The sequence below is a fragment of the Protomyctophum parallelum genome (assembly GCF_964188405.1).
Source record: "Protomyctophum parallelum genome assembly, chromosome: 5".
Taxonomy (NCBI): Eukaryota; Metazoa; Chordata; class Actinopteri; order Myctophiformes; family Myctophidae; genus Protomyctophum; species Protomyctophum parallelum.
In genome coordinates this window covers 24,724,747-24,747,753 of record NC_139702.1, presented here as the reverse complement: position 1 = coordinate 24,747,753, position 23,007 = coordinate 24,724,747, and the positions used below count along the sequence as shown (strand labels likewise).

General features: G+C 42.7%; 1 protein-coding gene across 1 annotated transcript; it reads right to left on the bottom strand.

Annotated features, from left to right (window-relative positions):
• Nucleotides 1–2,683: 2,683 nt before the first annotated feature.
• Nucleotides 2,684–21,553, bottom strand: mnd1 (meiotic nuclear divisions 1 homolog). The gene is made up of 7 exons (XM_083766249.1): nucleotides 21,472–21,553; nucleotides 20,635–20,692; nucleotides 13,355–13,503; nucleotides 12,542–12,616; nucleotides 12,269–12,383; nucleotides 6,443–6,487; nucleotides 2,684–2,912 (listed from the first exon to the last, which is right to left on the bottom strand). Exons 1-7 carry the CDS (start codon nucleotides 21,493–21,495, stop codon nucleotides 2,806–2,808), a joined length of 573 nt encoding a protein of 190 aa, XP_083622375.1. The 5' UTR covers nucleotides 21,496–21,553; the 3' UTR covers nucleotides 2,684–2,805.
• Nucleotides 21,554–23,007: the final 1,454 nt, after the last annotated feature.

Genomic DNA, 23,007 nt, shown 5'->3' with positions numbered 1-23,007 from the left:
GAGGCCTTTAGGAGGGCCATTCAAGCCTCAAGCGGAGCCTGCGGCACCACCAAGGGCAAGGTGGAGCCTGCGGAACCGTTGCGGCTTGAGAATCTACCATTCCTGAATAAAGTGCCTGGTGCTGGGGGTCTGGTGAGACGTAGGAGGGGCCCGGACAGGAGTCAACCCACAGAGCCTAGTCCTTCCACGCGCCAGAATGGTACCTCCCAGTCCCGGCAGAGTAGTTCAGGAGGAACGGATTGTGTGGCCCTGGTTTTTCCCTAATGGGACTGATCGAGGGTAGCTACTGGGACGTAAGTCAGGACTTGATCACCCCCGCTGGGTCACCTGAGTGAGGGGTATGATGTTGGGAGACCCGAAACCCCGATGACCTCGGGATACATCACTGAGGATACGTCCCAGGTGCATCCATGTACTGTATGTATGTATGGTGTTATATGCCTGCACCCTGCGCATTCTTCCTTCATAACTATTGGTCCCTCTGCTTCTGAGACGGGTCCATTTGGTTCCATTTGTACACTCTCAGTGTTAGGATTTTTCTTTTTTTTATATTAAATTGGTGTCCAAGAGATTATTTTTTTTATATCAAACTGGGGGTCCTTAACCCATTTTGGGCGGGAACCCCTTTTGGTGTTAGCACTATGTTATGCTTTAGCTATTGAAAAATAGCTGTGTGTGCTACAGCTGCGCCCTCTGGTGGCGGGCGGGTGGTGTCACAGCGGGACAGACACACAGACACACACACAGACATGATCTGCAGGGTCTCATAGTTAGTGCTCAGTGCGTTCGCAATCACTGCGTTCGCAATAAGACACACAATCAAGCAGGACCAAAATAGCCTGCATGCGCTGTTCTCTCCAGAAGTTAAACTAACTTAACTGTCTGCTTGAAGCGCCCCGGGGCTATGCGGCAAAAAAAAAACAAGGAGCATCTTCACAATACAAACGCACGGCAGAAAAAGGCAGCGGCGGCTCAAACAGTGCTTTCATGGCTTCGGTGTTGTGCCGCGAGTGCCAATAATATCCAACCCGGCAGGCTCACAAGGCGTCCGCGGTACGTTGTGTGAGCTTGTAGCTCTGCTGTTCTCGGCGCGGAGACGCCGTCGTGTGACGAAGACCGAATCGAGCTTTAACCACTTAAAACCCATTAAGGGCCCGAGCAGAGATTTGAGTTAAAAACGTTCTGCTCTGAAAGAATATATGTTCAAACATTTGCGCCACATTTTCACGATTTTTCCAAAAATAGCAGACCTACAAGCCCGTAGCGCGCCACTCGGTGGCGCGCTATGAGCTTGTAGATCTGCTATTTTTCAATAGCTAAATAATAACATGATGTTTAAAACACCAAGAGGGTTAAACCCCTGTAGTCTTACGAGAATTGGACATGAGTTACAACCATACTGCCGTTTAGTTTCAGGGGGGTGGATGGTGAGGATAGATGTAGTTACACTTGGTTACACTTCTGGTTCTATAGTTGCACTTTATATTTAAATGTAATAAACTATCTTGTGATAATGTATATTTAAATGTAATAAACTATCTTGTGATAATGTATACGTATGTCTATTGTTGTTGTCTTACCGTTCACTGTATTGTGTTTCTTTTTTTAGAGCTTGAATTATCTGCTGTAAAATGAATTGCCCAGCTTGGGGAACATAATACATAAACGATCTACAAGCTCACAATGCATCGCAGCACATTTGTGAGCTTGTAGATCTGCTATTTGCCGTTTTTGCTGATAAAGAGGAGGGCCCGTCAGACCAGGTGGAACAGCAGTAGCAGATGCAGACATGAGCAATCACACCAAAAAAACTCGCAACCATCTGTCCCGTCCGTGTTCAACCACACATAATCACTGGCGGCTTAATTTGTGTGTGCGTGTGTGTGTGTGCGTATGTGTCTCTCTAGGTTGACATTTCCATCACCAGCTCAGTTTTCAGACAAACAGGTGTCTCAAAAGTCTCTCTCTCTCACACACACGCACGCACACACGCATGCACGCGCACACACACACACACACACACACACACCCCCCCCCCCCTTGGCCCCCAGTAAGTCCAGCCATCTCAAAAGTCACGCAGCGTTTGTGTAAATCCCCCCCCCCCCCCCCCCAATTCCAAGCACACACACCTGACCTACAGTTAGCCCAGCCACCGTCTCCAGTTCCTCATGTGACACACACACACACACACACACACACACACACACACACACACACACACACACACACACACACAGGGAGATTGAATGGCATATAGCAGTGTTTTTTTAAGTTCAGTCAATCAAAAACAAAAAGGGCCAAACATTGGCTCCATACAAAAAAACCTCGAAAATATGGTTGTTGCTGTTGGGCAGAAACCTTGTATCTCCATATTTAAATGTCAATGAATGGCCTACTTTGTAATACAATAGTGTTTGTTAGTGTTGTGCGTGTTAAATATTTAACCAAATAAAAAGTATTAACAAGAGCTTGTGACTTACCAATAACAGCTTTCCTCAAAAGTAACCGTTTTGGACATACAAGGTTTTCAGCAGACAAGTGATGACATTCAAAAACGGCAACACTAGCCGATCTACAAGCTATACAGGGCATTGCCATTCATTTATGAAGAAAAAAATATATACATACATAAGAAATTAAAAAACATGAACATTTATGTATGTAGTTACGAGGTTCCTGCGCCAACAGCGTTGTAATAATATTTAAGAGCACATGAGAACGTACAACAACAGTCGGGTGTTCCCTCGGTCTCTGAAGGATGATCGCCTCGGCGCAAGACTGTACACCCCAAAAGGTCGGAGGTCGTCAGTCCATGTAATCAAAGTCCTCTGGGATCCCGAAGGCCTTGTCCAGGCGGCTGTCATCGAAGGAGAACTTCCTCTTGGCCCACGACTTGATGGCAAACACGTTGTCTAAGAAGAGAAAGGACCAAACAGAATAGAAGGTTTATGAGGTTTAAAGGTATATTCAGTGATTTCACTCAAAAAACCGTAGGTTTCGTTTTTGGCTAGGTGGCAAAGCCTTTCATCCAATCAGGATAGAGAGCCAAAAACGAAACCTAAGGTTTTTTGACCCCCAGGGGTTAACTGGGGACAGGGAGGAACTCCTTATATGGTCAGCACACTCTATAGTAGGGAGGATTATCACAACAAAACAAAAAAATGAAGTGAAATCACTGAATATACCTTTATCTGATCATAATTATAGCCTACTTTGGAGGATTGGATTACATTTATAACTAGAAAAAAGTGCCCCTCTGGGCACAGGTCTCCACCAGGCCAGGTCAGGCTGTGGCCTCCTGGTGGCGCTATAATAGGCCAGTGTGAAAAGGGTGCCATTTGTTCTTACACCATTGATGGCAATTGGATGATTTGAGGCATTTTGTTCCAAAAATGTGTTTTGCAGAAATCCACCGGTTGGTGGCGCTCTAACAGGCCAATCTGAAAAGGGTGGGATATATTCCTCAGCCTAGTAGGAAAGTCTCTGAAAGATTTCACGTAAATTGCACGCTGCGTTCATGATTTGAGGCTTTTTGTTTCAAAAGGGCCAATCCTGCAAACTTTGAAAGCCAATGTTAGCCAATTTGGATGGAATATGAAATATCGGACAGATCCAACTTGAACACATAACTATACAGATAGTGTGTAACAATTTGCGGGATTTTTTTAATCCAGAATCTGAGAGGAGTAATATAAAAAAAAATGTTTTTCAAAAGTCGGCCTCGGAGTTTCATCGTTGGCATCCAGGGAGTGTGTGTGCAAACTTTGGCATCGACCGGGTTAACGGTGCCGGAGATTAGCTGTACACAGACAGACGGACACACGGACAGACGGACGGACGGAGTGCAAAACATACTCTCTCCCCATGCCTTCGGCCTGGTGGAGACAATAAAACATACTCTCTCCCCATGCCTTCGGCCTGGTGGAGACAATAAAACATACTCTCTCCCCATGCCTTCGGCCTGGTGGAGACAATAAAACATACTCTCTCCCCATGCCTTCGGCCTGGTGGAGACAATAAAACATACTCTCTCCCCATGCCTTCGGCCTGGTGGAGACAATAAAACATACTCTCTCCCCATGCCTTCGGCCTGGTGGAGACAATAAAACATACTCTCTCCCCATGCCTTCGGCCTGGTGGAGACAATAAAACATACTCTCTCCCCATGCCTTCGGCCTGGTGGAGACAATAAAACATACTCTCTCCCCATGCCTTCGGCCTGGTGGAGACAATAAAACATACTCTCTCCCCATGCCTTCGGCCTGGTGGAGACAATAACCAGTGAGGAACAACAAAGTACTCAATCCCAGTTCTGGGCCGGGCCTGGCCGGGCCGGGCGGAGCCTTGGGCTCAATGGGGTAAAAAAATAAGGCTTTTTGTTTAGTTTTTTAATATAATAAAAAATAATGTGTATGAAGATGGCGCTGACTGGCGTTTTTTTTTTTTTTCTGTGATGGAACCCGGCCCTACCCGTCCCAACCCAACTTTTTTCTGTGGGCATAAAAATATATGCCAATTACTTGGGTCGGGATTCGCATCGGGTCTGCCCAGTTAGGGCCCAGTTAAGGCCCAGTTAAGGCCCAGTTAGGGCCCAGTTAAGGCCCAGTTAGGGCCCAGTTAAGGCCCAATTAAGGCCCAGTTAAGGGTTAAGGCCCAGTTAGGGCCCAGTTAAGGCCCAGTTAAGGCCCAGTCAGGGCCCAGTTAAGGCCCAGTTAGGGCCCAGTTAGCGCCCAGTTAAGGCCCAGTTAAGGCCCAGTTAGGGCCCAGTTAAGGCCCCAGTTAAGGCCCAGTTAAGGCCCAGTCAGGGCCCAGTTAAGGCCCAGTTAGAGCCGGGCCTTAAAGGGATTGTGACATTAAAAAAATCTCAATTGCACCCAAAAAACATGAACTTTTAACATTCAGTAGATTTTCTGTGATCTGGGGTTTTCTGGCTCAAACAGGTGCTCTGATTTGCCGGAAGTAAGTGACATCACTTACTGCAAATCCCATATATGTCAATGGGATTTGCCAGCAGATGTCACTGTTTCACTGTGTTGCCTGTTTTCATTGTAGCTCAAAAGGCCCAAAAAACCCCAAAGAAAACTTCAGACCACAGAAAATCCACTGAATGTTCAAAGTTCAGGTTTTTTGGGTGTAATTGAGGTCATAAAACCTAAAATAAAAAATAAAAATAAAAATAAATGAAAATGAATGTCATAAAACCTTTAATTTTCCGGCCCGTTGAGAACCTCTGGTGGAAATATTACTCAACATTACAAGTGAAAGTTGCTCAGTCACATTTGTACTTGACTCAACTGTTCAAAAAGTACATGATGCTTTTAAAATATTCATGTTATTACAAAGGACATTTGCATTGCTGTTCTGAAGTTTAGGAGACGGTCTTGCCTTGATGTCAAGTACCGGTCCTAAATACAGGTACAAGATGTACGCCTGTGAATTGTTTTGAACTTTAGACTAAAGGTTGTGAGAGAGAGAGAGTGTGTGTGTGTGTGTGTAACACTACCGCTGGCAGCTAACAAAAGCCCTGCAGGCCTCCATGTTACCATGCCAACCAACAGGTCATCTCCACACAGTGACCCCGCAGGTCATTTAGGACACACACACACACACACACACACACACACAAACACACCTGTAACAGTACAGGGGGCTTGTACAGTAATAGAGCTGTACGTTCCTGAGTTAGGGTTGTAGGTCAGAGGGCTATTGCGAGAAAGAGTTACGACACTCTCACAGACAACTTGTAAATCAATTATATTAACACACAATTATAATGGGGGGGTCTTATATAATGGGGGGAGAGATTGTCTGCTAAACAGAAGGTCAACTGTTCCCCCCCTGGGGGGGGGGGGGGGGTTCCAGGGGGTCCCCTGCAGAAAAAGTATTTAATACAGCATCACAATCATTTTAACAACTTTATCCATTTATATGTTGGCTTTTTGTGACGCGCTGTGAACTTGTTACATCTGCTATTTATTTTTTTATTCTTTGAAAAAAATATCGAAACGTTTTTTTCTTACGATTTACGATTTTTCTTCGTTCTTTTTCTTCGTTTTTTCCCTTTTTACTAATAAAGTATGGCTCCTAATAGCTACTTAGGATGGGTAAATGCAGAGCACACATTTGACATTTCACATAAATGTGCAAATGTACAGTGGCAAGAAAGTACCCCAAGGGGGTAGGGAACAAATTACTGATTGAATCAATATACAATCATATATGGCCAAAACCCACTTGAAATGTATTTGGAATTTGCTTTGGTGGCTACAAAGGTTAAGCTTATAGGTATGCTGTATCATAATTGTGTTAAGATTAAGATTAGGGTAAGAGATCGTGTGTGTGTGTGTGTGTGAGTGTGTGTGCACGTGTGTGTGTCACGTGTGCGTGTGTGCCGCGTGTGTGTGATGTTACATTGGATGACTATTTAGGGGAGTTGACTCACCTGTCCACCTGGTCACTGAGTCTTTCGCCACCATGTTGGACTTCTCTGTAAGACATGACAAGGTTTATCAGTGGCTTGTATTCTTTTATTTTTAACAATGTAAAGGTCTTTACACACCAGGAGTAAGCAACAAATAAACAATACAAAACAATGAAAACACATGTCTCTTCCATACAGGTTGACTACAGATGCAAATGAGCTCATAGCCATCTCTGGTGCATTGTCCCTTTGTCAAATTTAATATACAAATAAATTATTAAAATGTTTACATTAAAGTGAAATCAAATGGTGTGGTTTTATCACTGCTTAATATTCATACTTGAAGAAAGATCAGAAGCAAATGTGACAAAAAACATATAATACAAATAGTCAAATACAGTTAGTTACATCCAGTGGCATTAAGTGTGCCTTTAACCCATTTTGACCTGGGAACGATTCTACAAATGTTTTCTAAATTATGACAGTTTTCTGAAAAACCCACGTTTCTATGTCAGTGGCTCTCTACAATTTCATGTCAAGGACACCCAGAATTATCTGTATTTGGCCGCCGACCCCCATCTGAAAATATGTTGTTCCAGGGACCTCCCAGAAGCAAAGATATGAGTTAAAAACGTATAATATATATAATATATATTCCAAATTTGCGCCACATTTTCACGATTTTTCAAAAATAGCTACATTTAAAACATTTAAAAGGGGTTCCCGCCCAAAATGGGCTAATAGTTTTCTGAATGACAATTTGTTTAGTATGTGTTATGTGAGATGGTTAGTGAGTTCCAGGTCATTATTGAATGGATAGCTAACTGTACTTATGAGGTTTGTTTCGGAGCTGTCATTCCTAGCATAATAATGTCCATAATCTATGCAAATAAGGCAAGTCAAATATGATTTGAGGACATATTTTCACCATACAGTGTGCCTGAACATTAGCAACAGAGGCACAGTGTTTTACATATTATGCAAAAGTTGCAAATTCAAAATTCAAATGACAGAAGATCTAAGTACAGGATGTGAACGACAGGAGGTGAAGTCACTGAGATGTACTTCATAATGTTACTGATCACATGACCCCACATTTCAGACCACCTTATTATCATTTCCACACAACTCTAAGGTATATTAATGACAGTAAAATGTTGAAAAAGAGTGGTATTCCCCAAGTGGTTAATCAGACTAATCGATTTAGTCTACGTGTTGATATACTGTGTTGATATACTGTATACGACTAATCCACTAGCCTAGTCCACATGAGCAAGATTAAGTGGGTTATTGTTGCTAAATATCGTTTCCGATATATTATTATTATTAATGTATTTTTTTCAATAAATTGCCCAAGCCTTAAGACACATGATGGGTGTGATTGCATTTGGTATGGGGTAGCATATTGTTGATACATTTTGTCTCTTTGCGTTGTAATTCTAACCCAAATATCCCACACTTTAGAGTGTAGACATTACATTACAAACAACATGAACATACCCCCTGTTCTAAGCCTCACTTCACTCTACTCAATTTTAGAATTAATTTTAAATGTTCTTTTATTTGCTTTTAAATCTTTAAATTGCCTAGCTCCGGTGTATACCTCACTGAGCTCCCTGGGGCCTTATATCCCACCCAGTCACTATTAACCCATTTTGGGCAGGAACCCCTTTTGGTGTTATAGCATTATGTAATGCTTTAACTATTGAAAAATAGCAGATCTACAAGCTCATAGCGCGCCACCGAGTTGCGCGCTACGAGCTTGTAGGTCTGCTATTTTAGAAGAAATCGAAGAAAGACTGACATAGAAACATAGCTTTTTCAGAAAAATGGCTTAACTGTCCTTACAACCAACAAAAGGACTATGGGGTGTCCGTTCTTGAACTCTGGAACCACCTACCTCTCCCCATCAGATCTGCTCAGTCCATTGAGGTTTTCAAATCTCTACTGAATACACACCTTTTCTCTTTGACATTGAATTGCACCTGATCATCTTATTTCAACGATGTCCTCATTTGCTAGCTTTTTGTAATAATGTTATTTTTGTCTGTGTATATGGTTTCAGCCTGTACAGCACTTTGGTCAGCTGTTGTTTTAAATGTGCTATATAAATAAAGTTTGATTTGATTTGATCACAACGTATATTCCTATTTTCAGAATCTCGTTAAAGCAGAGCCTATAGTTTGAGTAATGGGCGGCCATCTGTTCCATTTGATACCATGTTCGTATACGCGTCAGGTGGCCAAAACCAGTAAAGGTGTCCAATAGAGCAAGATATAAAGTCAAGTCAAGAAAACGTGACATGCGCAAGTAAACGTGCAGTGTTTGATACAAATCTACTTAATCCCACCACTGAATGTTACAGTTATAAAGCAGAGGTCAGACAGGCCAAAGCATGAATCAATCTGATGCATGTGTTATGTTGTTATGTTCCTTGTTCTTGGTGTTGGTTTTATTTTGCAGTCTGTTAGTGTTTCCTGTGTTGCTCATGTTACCTGTGTTGTCTCACCAGTACCCTGATTACCCTAGTGTTTCCACCCTGTCTGTTGAGTTCACCTGTGTCTTTGTGTATTTATACTCCCCTGGTTTTGTCTTTTCCTTTGTCAGATCATACTGTACTTCCTTGTCCCCGAGTTGTCCCGAGTTCCTAGTGCTTTGTATTTCTGAGAGGTTCTGCATTATTTGTGTTTTCTCTCATGTTCCTCTGATTCCTCGTCGTGCCTAGAGTTTTGCATCTTGGACTTTCTGCTTTGAGGTCATTGTAAGTTTTGGACAATCTGTTGACTTTTTGAACAGTTTGCTTTTTGGATTTGCTGATTTTACTGCAGTGCTACTCTTTGTTGTAAGCTAATCTGCTTTCTGAATATTAAATCATTTAATATGAACACTGCTCTCTGTCCTGCATTAGGTACACAAAACAATGAAGGAACAATAACAAACAAGCCAGTGAAATTGCGTTGATGGACAATGTGTTTTAGTAAAACATTTACCCTGCCATCTCTGTTTTGGGCACACTTAAAAAAAGAAAATCTGAAATATTAAAAGAAATAGTTAAAAAGGCCAGATTGGCGTCTCTGTAGATTTTATAAATGTTGAAGCAATGACATGTACATATTAAGAGGAACTTCATCTGGCCTTAATGTGAAATATTAATACAAATGTTAAATAAATACATCAAATTGGAAATTCCTGCCACCTGCTTTGTTATATTCTCTGTCGGGTGGAAACTGTTACCTCATACAGTATGTCCAAAACTGTTACTTTTCAGGATTCAAATTAAAAAACAGCAAAGGTATCAGATCTACAAGCTCAAAATGCATCACTTTGCAGCAGCTGATTTTGAATACATTTGTAGAATCAGCTTCAGGTCTTAATGGGTTAGGAAGTTACCCGAGAACCAAGATTCATGATTTGAGATTAGAAGAGAATAGACCGATTGTGTGATTTGTGTGATTTGACTAGATAAAGTGCCCCTCGGGCACAGGTCTCCACCAGGGCAGGTCTAGTTGTGGCCTCCTGGTGGCGCTATAATACAGTAGGCCAATGTGAAAGGGGTGCCATTTCTTCTCACGCCTTGGATGGCAATTGGATGATTTGAGGTATTTTGTTGCAAAAATCCACCTGTTGGTGGCGCTATAACAGGCCAATGTGAAGGGTGGGATATATTCCTCAGCCTAGGAGGAAAGTCTGTGAAAGATTTCACGTAAATTGCACGCTGCGTTCATGATTTGAGGCTTTTTGTTACAAACGGGCCAATCCTGCAAACTTTGAAAGCCAATGTTAGCCAATTAGGATGGAATATGAGATATCGGACAGATCCGTCTCGAACACATGACTATAGAGATAGTGTGTAACGATTTGTGGGATGTTTGGACAGAATCTGGAGGAGTAATATCCAAAGATGTGTTTTTCAAAAGTCGGCCTCCTGGGCCAGAGGTTCATCGTTGGCATCCAGGGAGTGTGTGTGCAAAACCGACCGGGTTAACAGTGCCTAGCTGGTAACAGACGGACGGACACACACACTCACTGACTCACAGACTCACAGACTCACACACACACACACACACACACACACACACACACACACACACACACACACACACACACACACTGACTGAGTGCAAAACATACTCTCTCCCCATGCCTTCGAAAATGCCTTCTGAAAATGAAACCCAAAGAGTTCGCTGAACAGCTGTTGAAGTGATCAGCTTATTGGACCCTGCAGCACTGGAAAACCTCAGTGTTCGTTTAACCCATTTTGGGGCGGGAACCCCTTTTGGTGTTAGCATTATGCTAGCCTATGCTTTAGCTATTGAAAAATAGCAGATCTACAAGCTCATAGCGCGCCACCGTGTGGCACTCTACGAGCTTGTAGGTCTGCTATTTTAGTAGAAACATAGCTTTTTCAGAAAACTGTCAGGCTGTAGAAGACATTTTTTTAATCTGATCTCAGGTCAGAATGAAAACTGTCAGGATGTAGAAGAATTTTTTTTTTAAATCTGATCTCAGGTCAGAATGGGGTAACCCCCAGGGCACACCAATGGACCCATTGAGCAGAGCCAAATGTTGGTGTCCAAATCGAAAATAATAGCGGAAGTGCAGTAGAGCGTTCTTCCGGGTTGCTTCAAAACGCCACTGAGCAACTTCCATCGAAATGAATAGCAGCCCCGGGGTCGGGGCAGTCCGCCCTCTGTGCTTTATAACTCTATGGGGCCACACTTCAGAATCTGTGTGTGTTGGCAATTAACCCACCCATAAGTGGAACTCACGTAGTATAATTTAACCCATTTAGGCCTGACGCCAAAATTAAAAAAAAAGTCTTCTGAAAGAATATATATTCAAAGATTTGTGCCGCATTTTCACGATTTTTCAAAAATAGCAGACCTACAAGCTCATAGCGCTATGAGCGTGTAGATCTGCTATTTTTCAATAGCTAAAGTATAACATAATGCTTAGTTAACACCAAAAGGGGTTACCATACACTCGTACAGAATGGGTTAAGTTGCTCTGACTGTATCAAAATGAAAAGTCCTGACAATGTCTATTTCTACTAATATTACATGATGAAATGTTCGTCCACAATATGATACGGGAGAGTCTCAATGAACCGTTACAAATTATAATTAAAAAATAATATATACGTGTATATTTATATAAAATCTGATCTGAAATATTGCCACGAATATTCAGCAATTCGAATTTTCATTGGCATATTACAATAAATAATTAACTCGGTTAACCACTTAAACAAAGCATATGATTAAGCTTTAAGATGTCACGATTTTCCAAAGCCAATATTTTATTTGACTGTATAGATTTTAAAGCCTTTCAACTCACTCTCAGAGTTATGGGGGTTCCTGAAATTAAGTTTGATCTAGGAATACATAAAATTTCCATTAACACTTTAATTTCCCCGGGGTTATTTAATCCATTAAAATATAGCGACCAGTCGATTTATAGCAAACGGAGGGCTTTTACCGACGGACCGGATGTTGTTCCAGATGTGGCTGTAGCAGCCAGATGTACTCAAAACACTCTCGATGCGATAGACAATCGCGATCTAACACAGGATCTTTTTTTATAATGGGATGATTTAGATTGCGAGTTATTAACGTTTTAAGATTTCCGTTGTCGTCAGCTGAACAGGGGGGGGGGAAACATTTTCGATGACTGTCGAGAATTGCGCAATAGGCGCTCCCGGGGCTGTGGAGCGATGCGATCCGTTTTCATATCAATAAACTTCCGTCTTTTGGATAAAACTTTGTCTTGGGCGTCGGGCGTTACTAATAGAAAGGACGGTGAACTTCGTCCCGGGCGATTGGGGTGTTAACAACTCTAATTACTCACTGATCTCCTCGACCACCTCAGGGTCACACTCTTTGTATTTCTCCAACTCTGTCTTCAACTGAGCTTGTTCTTCCCTGAGAGCCTGCAACTCCTTCTGTAGATGCTCCCGCTCGGCCTGCACTCACGCAACATATGGAAAGACACACGCACGCCATGTGAAAGAAGTTAGTGCCTTTAAAATGTGAAACTGTAATGAATCTCTTCAGCCTCACAATAAACGTGATGTATGTCAGATATTTCCTCTCCCTACATGTGTGTGTGCATTCTTCTTACGCTGTCTTGGCGTCCCGTCTTGGCCTTCTCCACAGCTTGTTGCAGAACAGTTTTCTTCTGCTTGGCGTCAGAGTGCTGCAGAATGACACATGTCATGATTAACCCACGTGTCCAGCATGGGCAACGTTTTTTTTCTCCCAATTTCTGTCTCTTTACAACTTTTTTTGAGCAGAGCAACCACTCCCTTACGGAGCTATGTGTGTGGCTGGGTGAGTGGGTGAGTGGGTGGCTGGGTGCGTCTGAGCACGAAAACAGCATAGTTGTTTTTCCACCACATGTGCGCAACCTAACACACATACAAACACACAGGCACATACTGTATTATATGTATATATGGTGTATATGGTGATTTCGGGTGTGCCAGTACAGTACAGTGACGGTACGGTACAGTACAGTACAGTACAGTACAGTAGAGGGTACAGTAGAGGGACCCCCCACACGGTAACTCTGTCATTTCTCGACCGTTTCGGACGCGGGGCGGTTCACCGGAATCAGTCTGGTGTGTTCCTTTGGGTCTGGAACTTCCTTTGACTAGCGGTTAAACCCATTCTGGGCAGGAAACCCCTTTTGGTGTTAGCATTATGTTATGCTTTAGCTATTGAAAAATAGCAGATCTACAAGCTCATAGCGCGCCACCGAGTGGCGCGCTACGAGCTTGTAGGTCTGCTATTTTTGAAAAGAAAATCAAATAACGACTGACATAGACACATAGCTTTTTCAGAAAACCGTCAGGATGTAGAGGAATTTTTTTAGAATCTGATCTCAGGTCTCAAAATGGGTTAATAATAATCCTGTAAATAAAGTATATCCAACCTGTTTCTGCAGCTCTTCCAGCTTTCGTTTGCGCGCGTGCAGCGCCTTACTGGGGAAGGCCCAGTAGTAGTTAGACGTCCCCACTCTCTCACAGTCCACCATGTTGTCGTCCACCAGGCTCTGGAGAACGTCCTTCACTGACATGGGAGCTATGGGAGACACAACCGGAGAGTTTACACGCACATACACACACGCACGTGTGACAGGGGTCAGATTTTTGTTTGTGTTACATAATGGCCTTATTTACTAGTACATCAGTGATATTGTTTGCCTTCAGATTCTAAACATGTCTGTTTGAAAATGACAGTTTTCTGAAAAAGCTATGTTCCTATGTCAGTCGTTCTTCGATTTTTCAAAAAATAGCAGACCTACAAGCTCGTAGCGTGCCACTCGGTGGCGCGCTATGAGCTTGTAGATCTGCTATTTTTCAATAGCTAAGCATGACATGATGCTAACACCAAAAGGGGTTCCCGCCCAAAATGGGATAGACCTGAGTTAAAAACATTCACTCTGAAAGAATATATATTCAAAGATTTGCGCCACATTTTCACGATTTTTCAAAAATAGCAGACCTACAAGCTCGTAGCGCGCCACTCTGTGGCGCGCTATGAGCTTGTAGAGCTGCTATTTTTCAATAGCTAAATTATAACATAATGTTTAAAACACCAAAAGGGGTTCCCGCCCCAAAATGGGTTAAATATTACTGTCTTATTGTGCTGTTGTGTTGATGCTTCTCCCTTTTGTGTATATATGTCTGAGTGTATTAGTAATTGTGTCCTTGAACCAGTGGCGTCAACTCCGGGGGTGCACAGGAGCAGAAGAACCCACTGGCAAACCACACTTTTAAGAGCTAATAGCAGCCAGCCGCAGCGCAAATATGCGTGGCTGCACCCACTGCCGTTATAGGAACCTTCCGCCACTGCCTTGAACGTCGCCCTGATGAGCACCGGCTGCGCTAATGACTTGGGGCGGGGCCTATAGGGACTTCAAAAGGCCGGTGTAGGTCTGAAGGCAAGCAGCGAGGAGTAAGGTTGTGAGCGCCGTAACGAGAGAGGATATGTGACGGCGCAGAGAGGGGACTTGACCCACACGGTTCCCACGCCAAAGCTATCGAGTCGGGAGGGACAGTGACAACGCGAGCGTGACCCGTTGTAGAGAAACAAAGTATGGATATCGAAACGGCAAGTGTGGTAACCGACGGAGAGAGGGACGGGGACCAGAGGGTACTGCAACGCCAGACACAAGACGGACCCATGGGTCATGCCTGGGGTTGCCTGTATAAGTATCGAACCGACGCAGTACTCGCCTGTATGCACCTGTCTACGGCTACATCTTAGCTTAGGATAATTGTATTATGGAACAGTTGAATTGGCGCCAGCTCTCCTGTGTGTTACAGTACGAGAAGTAGACGTCGACTACCCCAGGGACACCGGGGCTGATTGTCCTCTGAACGCACCCCGCACTTTATTCCACATCCTCTGGCACAAATGATGAGATGAACGTTTTTAAGCAGTTATATATATTTTTTGGTTAAATGTTTATTTGACGTTTAGTTAGCTGTTTCATACTTTTAGGATTAGGGTTTTAGAATTTCTATAAAAATTGTGTTTTATATATACGGCCATATAGAGTGTCCATTGTCTTAGATAAATAAACATTCCTGTTGATATTGATATAAAAAACGTTTCCGCCTCGGTCCTTGCAATGCTCTTTTACCTGGCGAAAAACACGGACCTTGTGTGTACCTTATCTATTTAATGAACATATTGAAAGGAGTTCTTGATCTCCCTATTAAATCAAGTGGTGTAGTCAGCAGTCCTAAAGGGTTTATTGAGTTACACAGTGGTATGCACCTTGCACTTTTAAACAGTGCGCCTGAATATATATATATATATATATATATATATATATATATGAATGTGTTTTCTCAAGATCTATGTGACTCATTTCGACCACCGGTCACGCACACACGCACGCAGCCACGCACGCACGGCTACATTAGCCATTGGTTTATTGTCTCTGTCGGGTGGAAATCTCATACAGTATGTCCAAAACTGTAACTTTTCAGGATACAAATTCAAAAGTAGCTGATCGACAAGCTCAAAACCTTCGAGCTTGCAGGATCTGCTGCTTTTGATGCTTTTGTCTGATAGTGTAGTACGCTTAGCAGGGGCATTGGTTTATGTATAAAAGTGGAATGGAAATAAGGTTTTAAGAGGAGTTCTCCATTCTTTGATTATAAGTCAAAACCAGTACTCAACAGAATACATGATCTGAGAGGAAATAATGTATGTATGTGTCCTGTTTTCCAGTGAGCTTCACTGAGTTCCAGAGAGGCTGTGTCTGGTGTCAGACCCCCAGGGGACCAGTCACTACTGTACTACACTGTACAATACAACATGGTTACGGTAGAACCATCTGTTAGGAGGAGTAGGGATTTCATCTGACCGGAGATTTGTTTCATTCACATTGTCACGGTCAAGAAACCCCACACATTGACGTGTATTCGGCCTGCGGACCCCCATAAGAGAGGATGTGTCAACATTTGTCGAAAGATAATAATAACCAATCTACAAGCTAGATTGGCTATTTAAGAAGTCATCAAATTAATGGTTTAGGAATGCGACAAAAACAAAAAGATCCATTATTCAAGGCTTCATGGGGTGTGTAATTGATAGAATATAAGTCATTTTTTTAAATGTTCCTCATTTTTCTGGGGACCGCCTGGAGTGCCCCTCCCTCACCAAGGACAAGGACCACTGGGGGTCCCCGGACCGCCCTTTTAGAACCAGTGGTTATACATTTAATTTAGCTTAGTGAAGATTGAAATAAATCAGAAACATAGTGTGTCAAAGAACCATGTTGAATTGAATACAAAAACCATACATGGGGGGGGGGGTACCAAAACAAGACGCTTCACCTCAAACTACTAATAAAAAAACTCCCTGGATCTGGACCTCCTCTGAAAATCCATGTTTGTACCAAAGCCAAGACGAATCACCTCGAAAACATTGTGCCCAAAAATGGAGCCGCTAACATCTGTGCAAAGCCTGTGATCCCACCAGCGTACACTGACCATTAGTTGCTGAAGGGTGGAAAACTCTTATCTCCATATTCTAACTTTTAGTTTTTTCAGCCTACTTGATCACATTATAGTGTTACACGGAAGCATCAAAAGTAGCAGATCTACTAGATGGAAACGCAGAGCGAAGCGATAAGCTTTGAGCTTGCAGATCTGCTACATTTTCATTTGAATCCTAAAAAGTAAAAATGTTTGGACTTAAAGTATGAGTTTTCAGAAGTATTATTGGAACTACATTTTACGGGCCTTCGCCCCGCTCATTCTAGCGCCACGCGTCGCAAATGGGAAGAAGGCAATAGCGGGAGGGTGATACTCAATACTGTTTTTTTGTTAGTTTTCTTTACTTTGAAAAGCAAACATGGCAACCCATGATGTTTTCATGTAGTTGCTTGGAAAGTGCAAACTTGGCAACCTGGCTTTCCGTCTAAAAGCAAGCATGGCAAGTGGCAATGTTTCTATATACCAAGTTGCTTGGATGTCGTAAATGTGGCAACCTAGCGGGAATAGTATACTGTAATCCTGTACTGTACTGTAGTCCTCTGCACTGTCCTGTCCTGTCCTGCGCTGCACTGTACTCCACTGTGCTGTACTGTACTCCACTGTACTATACTATACTACTGTACTGTACTGTGCTCCACTGTACTGTACACACACACACACACACACACACATACACAGGCAGGCAGACAATGTACATGTTTGTTTTATGGAAAGTTGTTTGTGTTGAATGTGCTAATTGCACAGAATTATTTAAAAGAGAGAAAATGGCCAAGCCATAAAATAATGCACATTGTACTTAACTTTTCATACGTTAGGTGGAAATAAAGCAAAAAAGTATAAAGTATCATAAATGTTGTCCTTTAGTCAACTGGCCCTTGGCCCCTTGCCATTTTCATAATGTGGCCCACAGGTTCAGCTATTTGAGTATCCCTGCTGTACTGTACTGTACTGTACTGTATGGTTCGGTACATGATGTACCGTACTGTACCACATTGTAGCATACTCGACTGTACTGTATCATACTGAACTGTGCCATACTGTAGTACGGTAGTGTACAATACTGTCCCATACTGTACCGTACTGCACGCTACTGTACTGTTCCATACTGTACTGTACTGTAGCATACTGTGCTGCTGTGCCCTGTGTATGTGTGTGCGCACGTGCGTGTGTGTATGTGCGTGTGTGCAGTGAAAAGGGGAGGTGCCGGGAATGAGGAAGTTGTGATGTAATTTGCATCACAGCGAAATGTTGCGCAATAACAGTGTGTCTGACAAAAGTAATATTTGTACAGTAAATATATGGCAGTTGTGGGGAAGCGATGTAGTGCATATGGATTCGGGGGCGTGCAGGATTTTTTGTGCATGGAGAGATGTGTGCTAACAGTGTGGTTTGGTAGGAGAAGGAGCACGGATAAATGGCCATGTGATCGTGTACCCCCTGTCTATTAGGGTAGAAGGATTAGCCCAGGTATGACATAGGCCTAATTGGTTAACGCATGTTTTGAAGCATGCAAAGAAACGTCAAATAACTGTAGTGGAGCAAAAAGAAAATGAGTACAATAATGTATGCATGTTATGAGATGAGATGTTGAAAAATGGAAATAACTTAAGTAAATGAATTGGTAGTTGGTACCTCACAATAGTGCATACCGTCAGAACATTACTTGAGAAAATGTACTTAGATTCTTTCCTCCTGTGCTGGTTATGTATTCACGGGATCCTATCGGGAACATTTGGATCATGTTGTATCGGAGAAATGACTAAAGACTAAAATACCAAGAAATCTCTCTCTCTCTTTCCCTCTCTCTGTCTGACTCTCTCCGTCTCTGTCTCTCTCCCTCTCTCTCTCCACCAGCCCACCCCCTCAGTCCAGCCCAGATCAGTGGGAGTGGGGGTACTGTGGTCTCACTAACTACATCATCACGTTCCAGTCGAGGGCTTTAAACATCAACGCTGTCCAACAGAAACCCTGTATCTCCAAAAAGAAATGATACTTTTCAGAACTTGGGGAAAAAAGATTGTGTGTTCCAAATGAAAGGATCCAATGTTTGGCTCTTGTTAATACCTTTGTTATTGGTTAGAAATGTATAATATATTTAAAAAAAGTACTAATAATAGAAAATAGCCGATTTACAAGCTCACAACGGGTCACATCTCGACCTCCCTGCAGAAGCAAAGATTTGAGTTAAAACGTTCGCTCTGAAAGAATATATATATTCAGAGATTTGCGCCACATTTTCACGATTTCTCAAAAATAGCAGACCTACACGCTTGTAGCGTGCCACTCGGTGGCGCGCTATGAGCTTGTAGATCTGCTATTTTTAAATAGTTTAAGTATAACATAATGCTTGAAACACCAACAGGGGTTCCCGCCCAGAATGGGTTAATACAGCGTCACACTCATTTTAACCGCTTTATCCATTTATATACGTTAACTAGTCAAAAATACCAGTATATCTGTTCTTTTTCAACATTTTTGAAAAGTCTCTAAACTGTTTTGGAAGATTGTGAATAATTGGTTTCCAACACAAATATTCTTTTCTGGTTGTCCCTGGCACAAAACACTTTCAGGTGTGTGTGTGTGTGTGTGTGTGTGTGTGTGTGTGTATATGTATAAGCCAAATACATATACATTTTACGGGTCCTTGGCACGGAAACGTTTGAGAACCAGGGAAGTTTGGCATTAATATTTACAAAACAAAAACATAAAGTAGTTGAAAAGTTGAAAGATGGAGATACGAGGTTTCCCCCCAGCAACAGTGAAGAACATGTGTTTTTAATAAGAGGCACACAGAGGACGGAGCGTGCACACACACACACACACACACACACACACACACACACACACACACACACACAGCAGCCGTTGTGCTGGTATCGGTGGTGGGGGCCAGGGGGTCTCGCTCCTCCTCTGTGGTACAGCATGTTTTTGTGTGTGGAGCTTTCCTTCGTTAAAAATGTATGTGAGCGTCCATTGTGCATAAGTGGCGGCAGATATTTAGTATTTACAGTCATCTAATGCAGCTAGTTGTTGTTGTCAAAGTTGTGGTCCGGGCCGGGGTCTCATCTCGTCTCCCCCCCAAAGAAATGTTATAATATGCCAGCAATCAAAATCAGTTTAATCACTTTAACTCTCGTTTGTACTTAAGCTATTCGACAATAGCTGATCTGCAAGCTCATAACGCGTCGAATTGCGATGCGTTGTGAGCGCTTGATAGTGACGACCATGCAGACTTCATGCAAAGAAGGTTATAATGTAATTTAGATAGCATGTTATTTAGACAGATGCAAGGTTAATTTGTTTGACTGATATTCAATGTACAGAATGTCATTTAGATAAATCGCTAGTTTCTTGTTCTTCTTGTACCTATTCTAGTTTCTTGAGGCAACATTTTACAAATTAGGCATTTTGCAGACGCTCTTAATCCAGAGCGATTTACAGTAAGCAAGAACAAAACATGGTAATACATCAAATGAGGCACTACACTGTATCTCTACAGTCTATGTATGTGTTTATCTTGCTTACTTTAAATATGTATATAATAATATTTTTAATAATTAAAAAAACCTTTACACACGTTCTCATATGGGTGTCTCTGACAGAATATCTTTTCAGACGAGGGTCCGCAGCCAAATACATTTTGAGGTATTTTGTTTGTGACAAAGTCTGTTCAAATTCACTTACATTTGTTCAAGCTGATTTTCTAATAATAGCAGATCTACAAGCTCGCAATGCCCCGCAATGCCCCGCAATTTTATCGTCATCAGTCCAAAATGGGTTAAAAAGCACAGAACCAAACATCCCCCAGCATATTGAGATAAAGACCATGTTCAATCTCAACTTTTTTTCACTCTAAAACAAAGGAACCAGTTGGTGCTTGGCCCAGGTTACGCACTGTAGCAACGTTATGCAGACGTGTGCCCATAATGGTTCTAACAGCAGCACACGTACTGTACAGGGAAAATGGAGCAGAACTCCTGGACGCTAGTAGATATGGCAAATATTAAGTACTGTACTGAGTATTAACCCAGTAATGTGTGCACCATGTACTGTAGTAACAGTACGATGTCACAAGTTTGATCCTTACTCAAGTGTGTGTGTGTGTGTGTGTGTGTGTGTGTGTGTGTGTGTGTGTGTGTGTGTGTGTGTGTGTGTGTGTGCTCGTGCGTGCAATCGGTTCTACAGAATCAATACTCACTTATTCCTTTTGACTTGGGGGCAATTTTCTCAATGTCCTTCAGCTGGAATACATCTTTCTACAGAGGATGGAAGGAAAGGTGAAGGAAGGAAGGAAGAAAGGATGGAAGGAAGGAATACATTGACTAATAGTGGGTTGGATAAGTGGTTCGAAATCGATAAAAAATGTATTGTCGTCATCCCTACTATTAACCCATTAAGACCTGAGTCCGATAAAAAAAATGTATGTTGCTGTATCAGTGGTGCTCAAACTTTTTCATGTCAAGGAACCCCAAAATGATATGTATTTGGCCGGACCAGGGACCCCCAGAAGGACCAGGGACCCCCAGAAGGACCAGGGACCCCCAGAAGGACCAGGGACCCCCAGAAGGACCAGGAACCCCAAGAAGACCAGGGACCCCCAGAAGGACCAGGGACCCCCAGAAGGGACCAGGGACCCCCAGAAGGGACCAGGGACCCCCAGAAGGACCAGGGACCCCCAGAAGGACCAGGGACCCCCAGAAGGGACCAGGGACCCCCAGAAGGGACCAGGGACCCCCAGAAGGGACCAGGGACCCCCAGAAGGACCAGGGACCCCCAGAAGGACCAGGGACCAGGGACCCCCAGAAGGGACCAGGGACCCCCAGAAGGACCAGGGACCCCCAGAAGCAAAAATCAGTTTTCAAAATGTTCGCAAAAATATATACATTCAAGATTTGCACACAGTTTCACGACTATTGAAAAAAAGATAAATAAATAAATATCTTTGAATAGTATATATTATATGTGTATAAAGTATGGCTGAAATAAAAAATGACACCGATGCTTTTCCAGTTTTAAATGGGTTAAAAAAACACACCGTCTCAAAGAAGATCTCCATCATCCGACTCCGCTTCTCCTCCAGACTCAGTCCTTTCTTCTTCGACTAGAACACACACACACACACACACACACACACACACACACACACACACACACACACACACACACACACACACACACACACACACACACACACACACACACACACACACACACACACACACACACACACAATTCTAGATTATAAGATCAGGGGAGTTAAAATACTTTCTTCATTGATCTGAATAGAGGCCAGGGTATGCGTGACATCATCATTGTACCGGTAAGTTATGCGGGAACGGCGACTGAGTGGCAAATAACAACTTTCTGAACATAATATCTCACACTTAAATAGCGCTTTTCTTGACCAGCGACAGCCCATGCATCCAAACAGAAACGTCCAATCTGATTGCATTAAACAACGTTAAACTCACTTTGCCACTCACTTTATGCATGCGCATACACTCTATCAACTGATGTCTTGATCGTGAAATAAACATATGCCACAATAACATACATTTGAGTGATCTAACCCACCATAATGTGGGTGCTGGTGAGTATGAGGTCATGTAGTGTGGTGCTGGTGAGTATGAGGTCATGTAGTGTGGTGCTGGTGAGTATGAGGTCATGTAGTGTGGTGCTGGTGAGTATGAGGTCATGCAGTGTGGTGCTGGTGAGTATGAGGTCATGCAGTGTGGTGCTGGTGAGTATGAGGTCATGTAGTGTGGTGCTGGTGAGTATGAGGTCATGTAGTGTGGTGCTGGTGAGTATGAGGTCATGTAGTGTGGTGCTGGTGAGTATGAGGTCATGTAGTGTGGTGCTGGTGAGTATGAGGTCATGCAGTGTGGTGCTGGTGAGTATGAGGTCATGCAGTGTGGTGCTGGTGAGTATGAGGTCATGTAGTGTGGTGCTGGTGAGTATGAGGTCATTTAGTGTGGTGCTGGTGAGTATGAGGTCATGTAGTGTGGTGCTGGTGAGTATGAGGTCATGCAGTGTGGTGCTGGTGAGTGATGCCTGCCACTTAAAGGGCTGAGGGATGAGGGGATACTGTAGGATACATAGGATGGTGTACAGAGTAGACTGCAATATCAATACAAAAGCAGCCAAGAAAAAAAGAATACCTAGGGCCTAGGCTACACCTATATATACACCTCCAAATACACAATTTTAAACAAAAAACACAGAAGACTCAGGAGCCAAAAATAAACAATGAATACTGTATTTATATTTAATATACATCGTTTTAGAAACAGCTTCTATTGCTGCTGAGCATTGCATTAGAATAAATGCTGCCACATGGCAGTTTAGCTGCCTGAACCTGATCATTGTTAGCCTAATTCTTTACACGTAATGTTTTACATTTTAAAGCAGGTTCGCTGTTGACAATTTGTTGCACTGAAAAGGGACCTCCTCTCATTCCCTTCGCTCTCAACGAATTAACAACGCCTGGCCCATATTTTAATAGGTCACCAATTGTGGTGTCACACGAAGTAATGTGACCCATTATTGCCTTTTATTTGTTAATGTTGTTCTC

What these genes read in the sequence shown, in the direction of transcription:
- mnd1 (XM_083766249.1), bottom strand. Translation starts at nt 21,495, where the DNA reads ATGATGGAGATCTTCTTTGAGACG. An exon ending in TGGAAGAGCTGCAGAAACAG is followed by an intron (nt 12,617 to 13,354) that starts GTTGGATATACT and finishes GTCATTCTGCAG; the next exon opens with CACTCTGACGCCAAGCAGAA. An exon ending in CTCAGTGACCAGGTGGACAG is followed by an intron (nt 2,913 to 6,442) that starts GTGAGTCAACTC and finishes TTCTCTTCTTAG; the next exon opens with ACAACGTGTTTGCCATCAAG.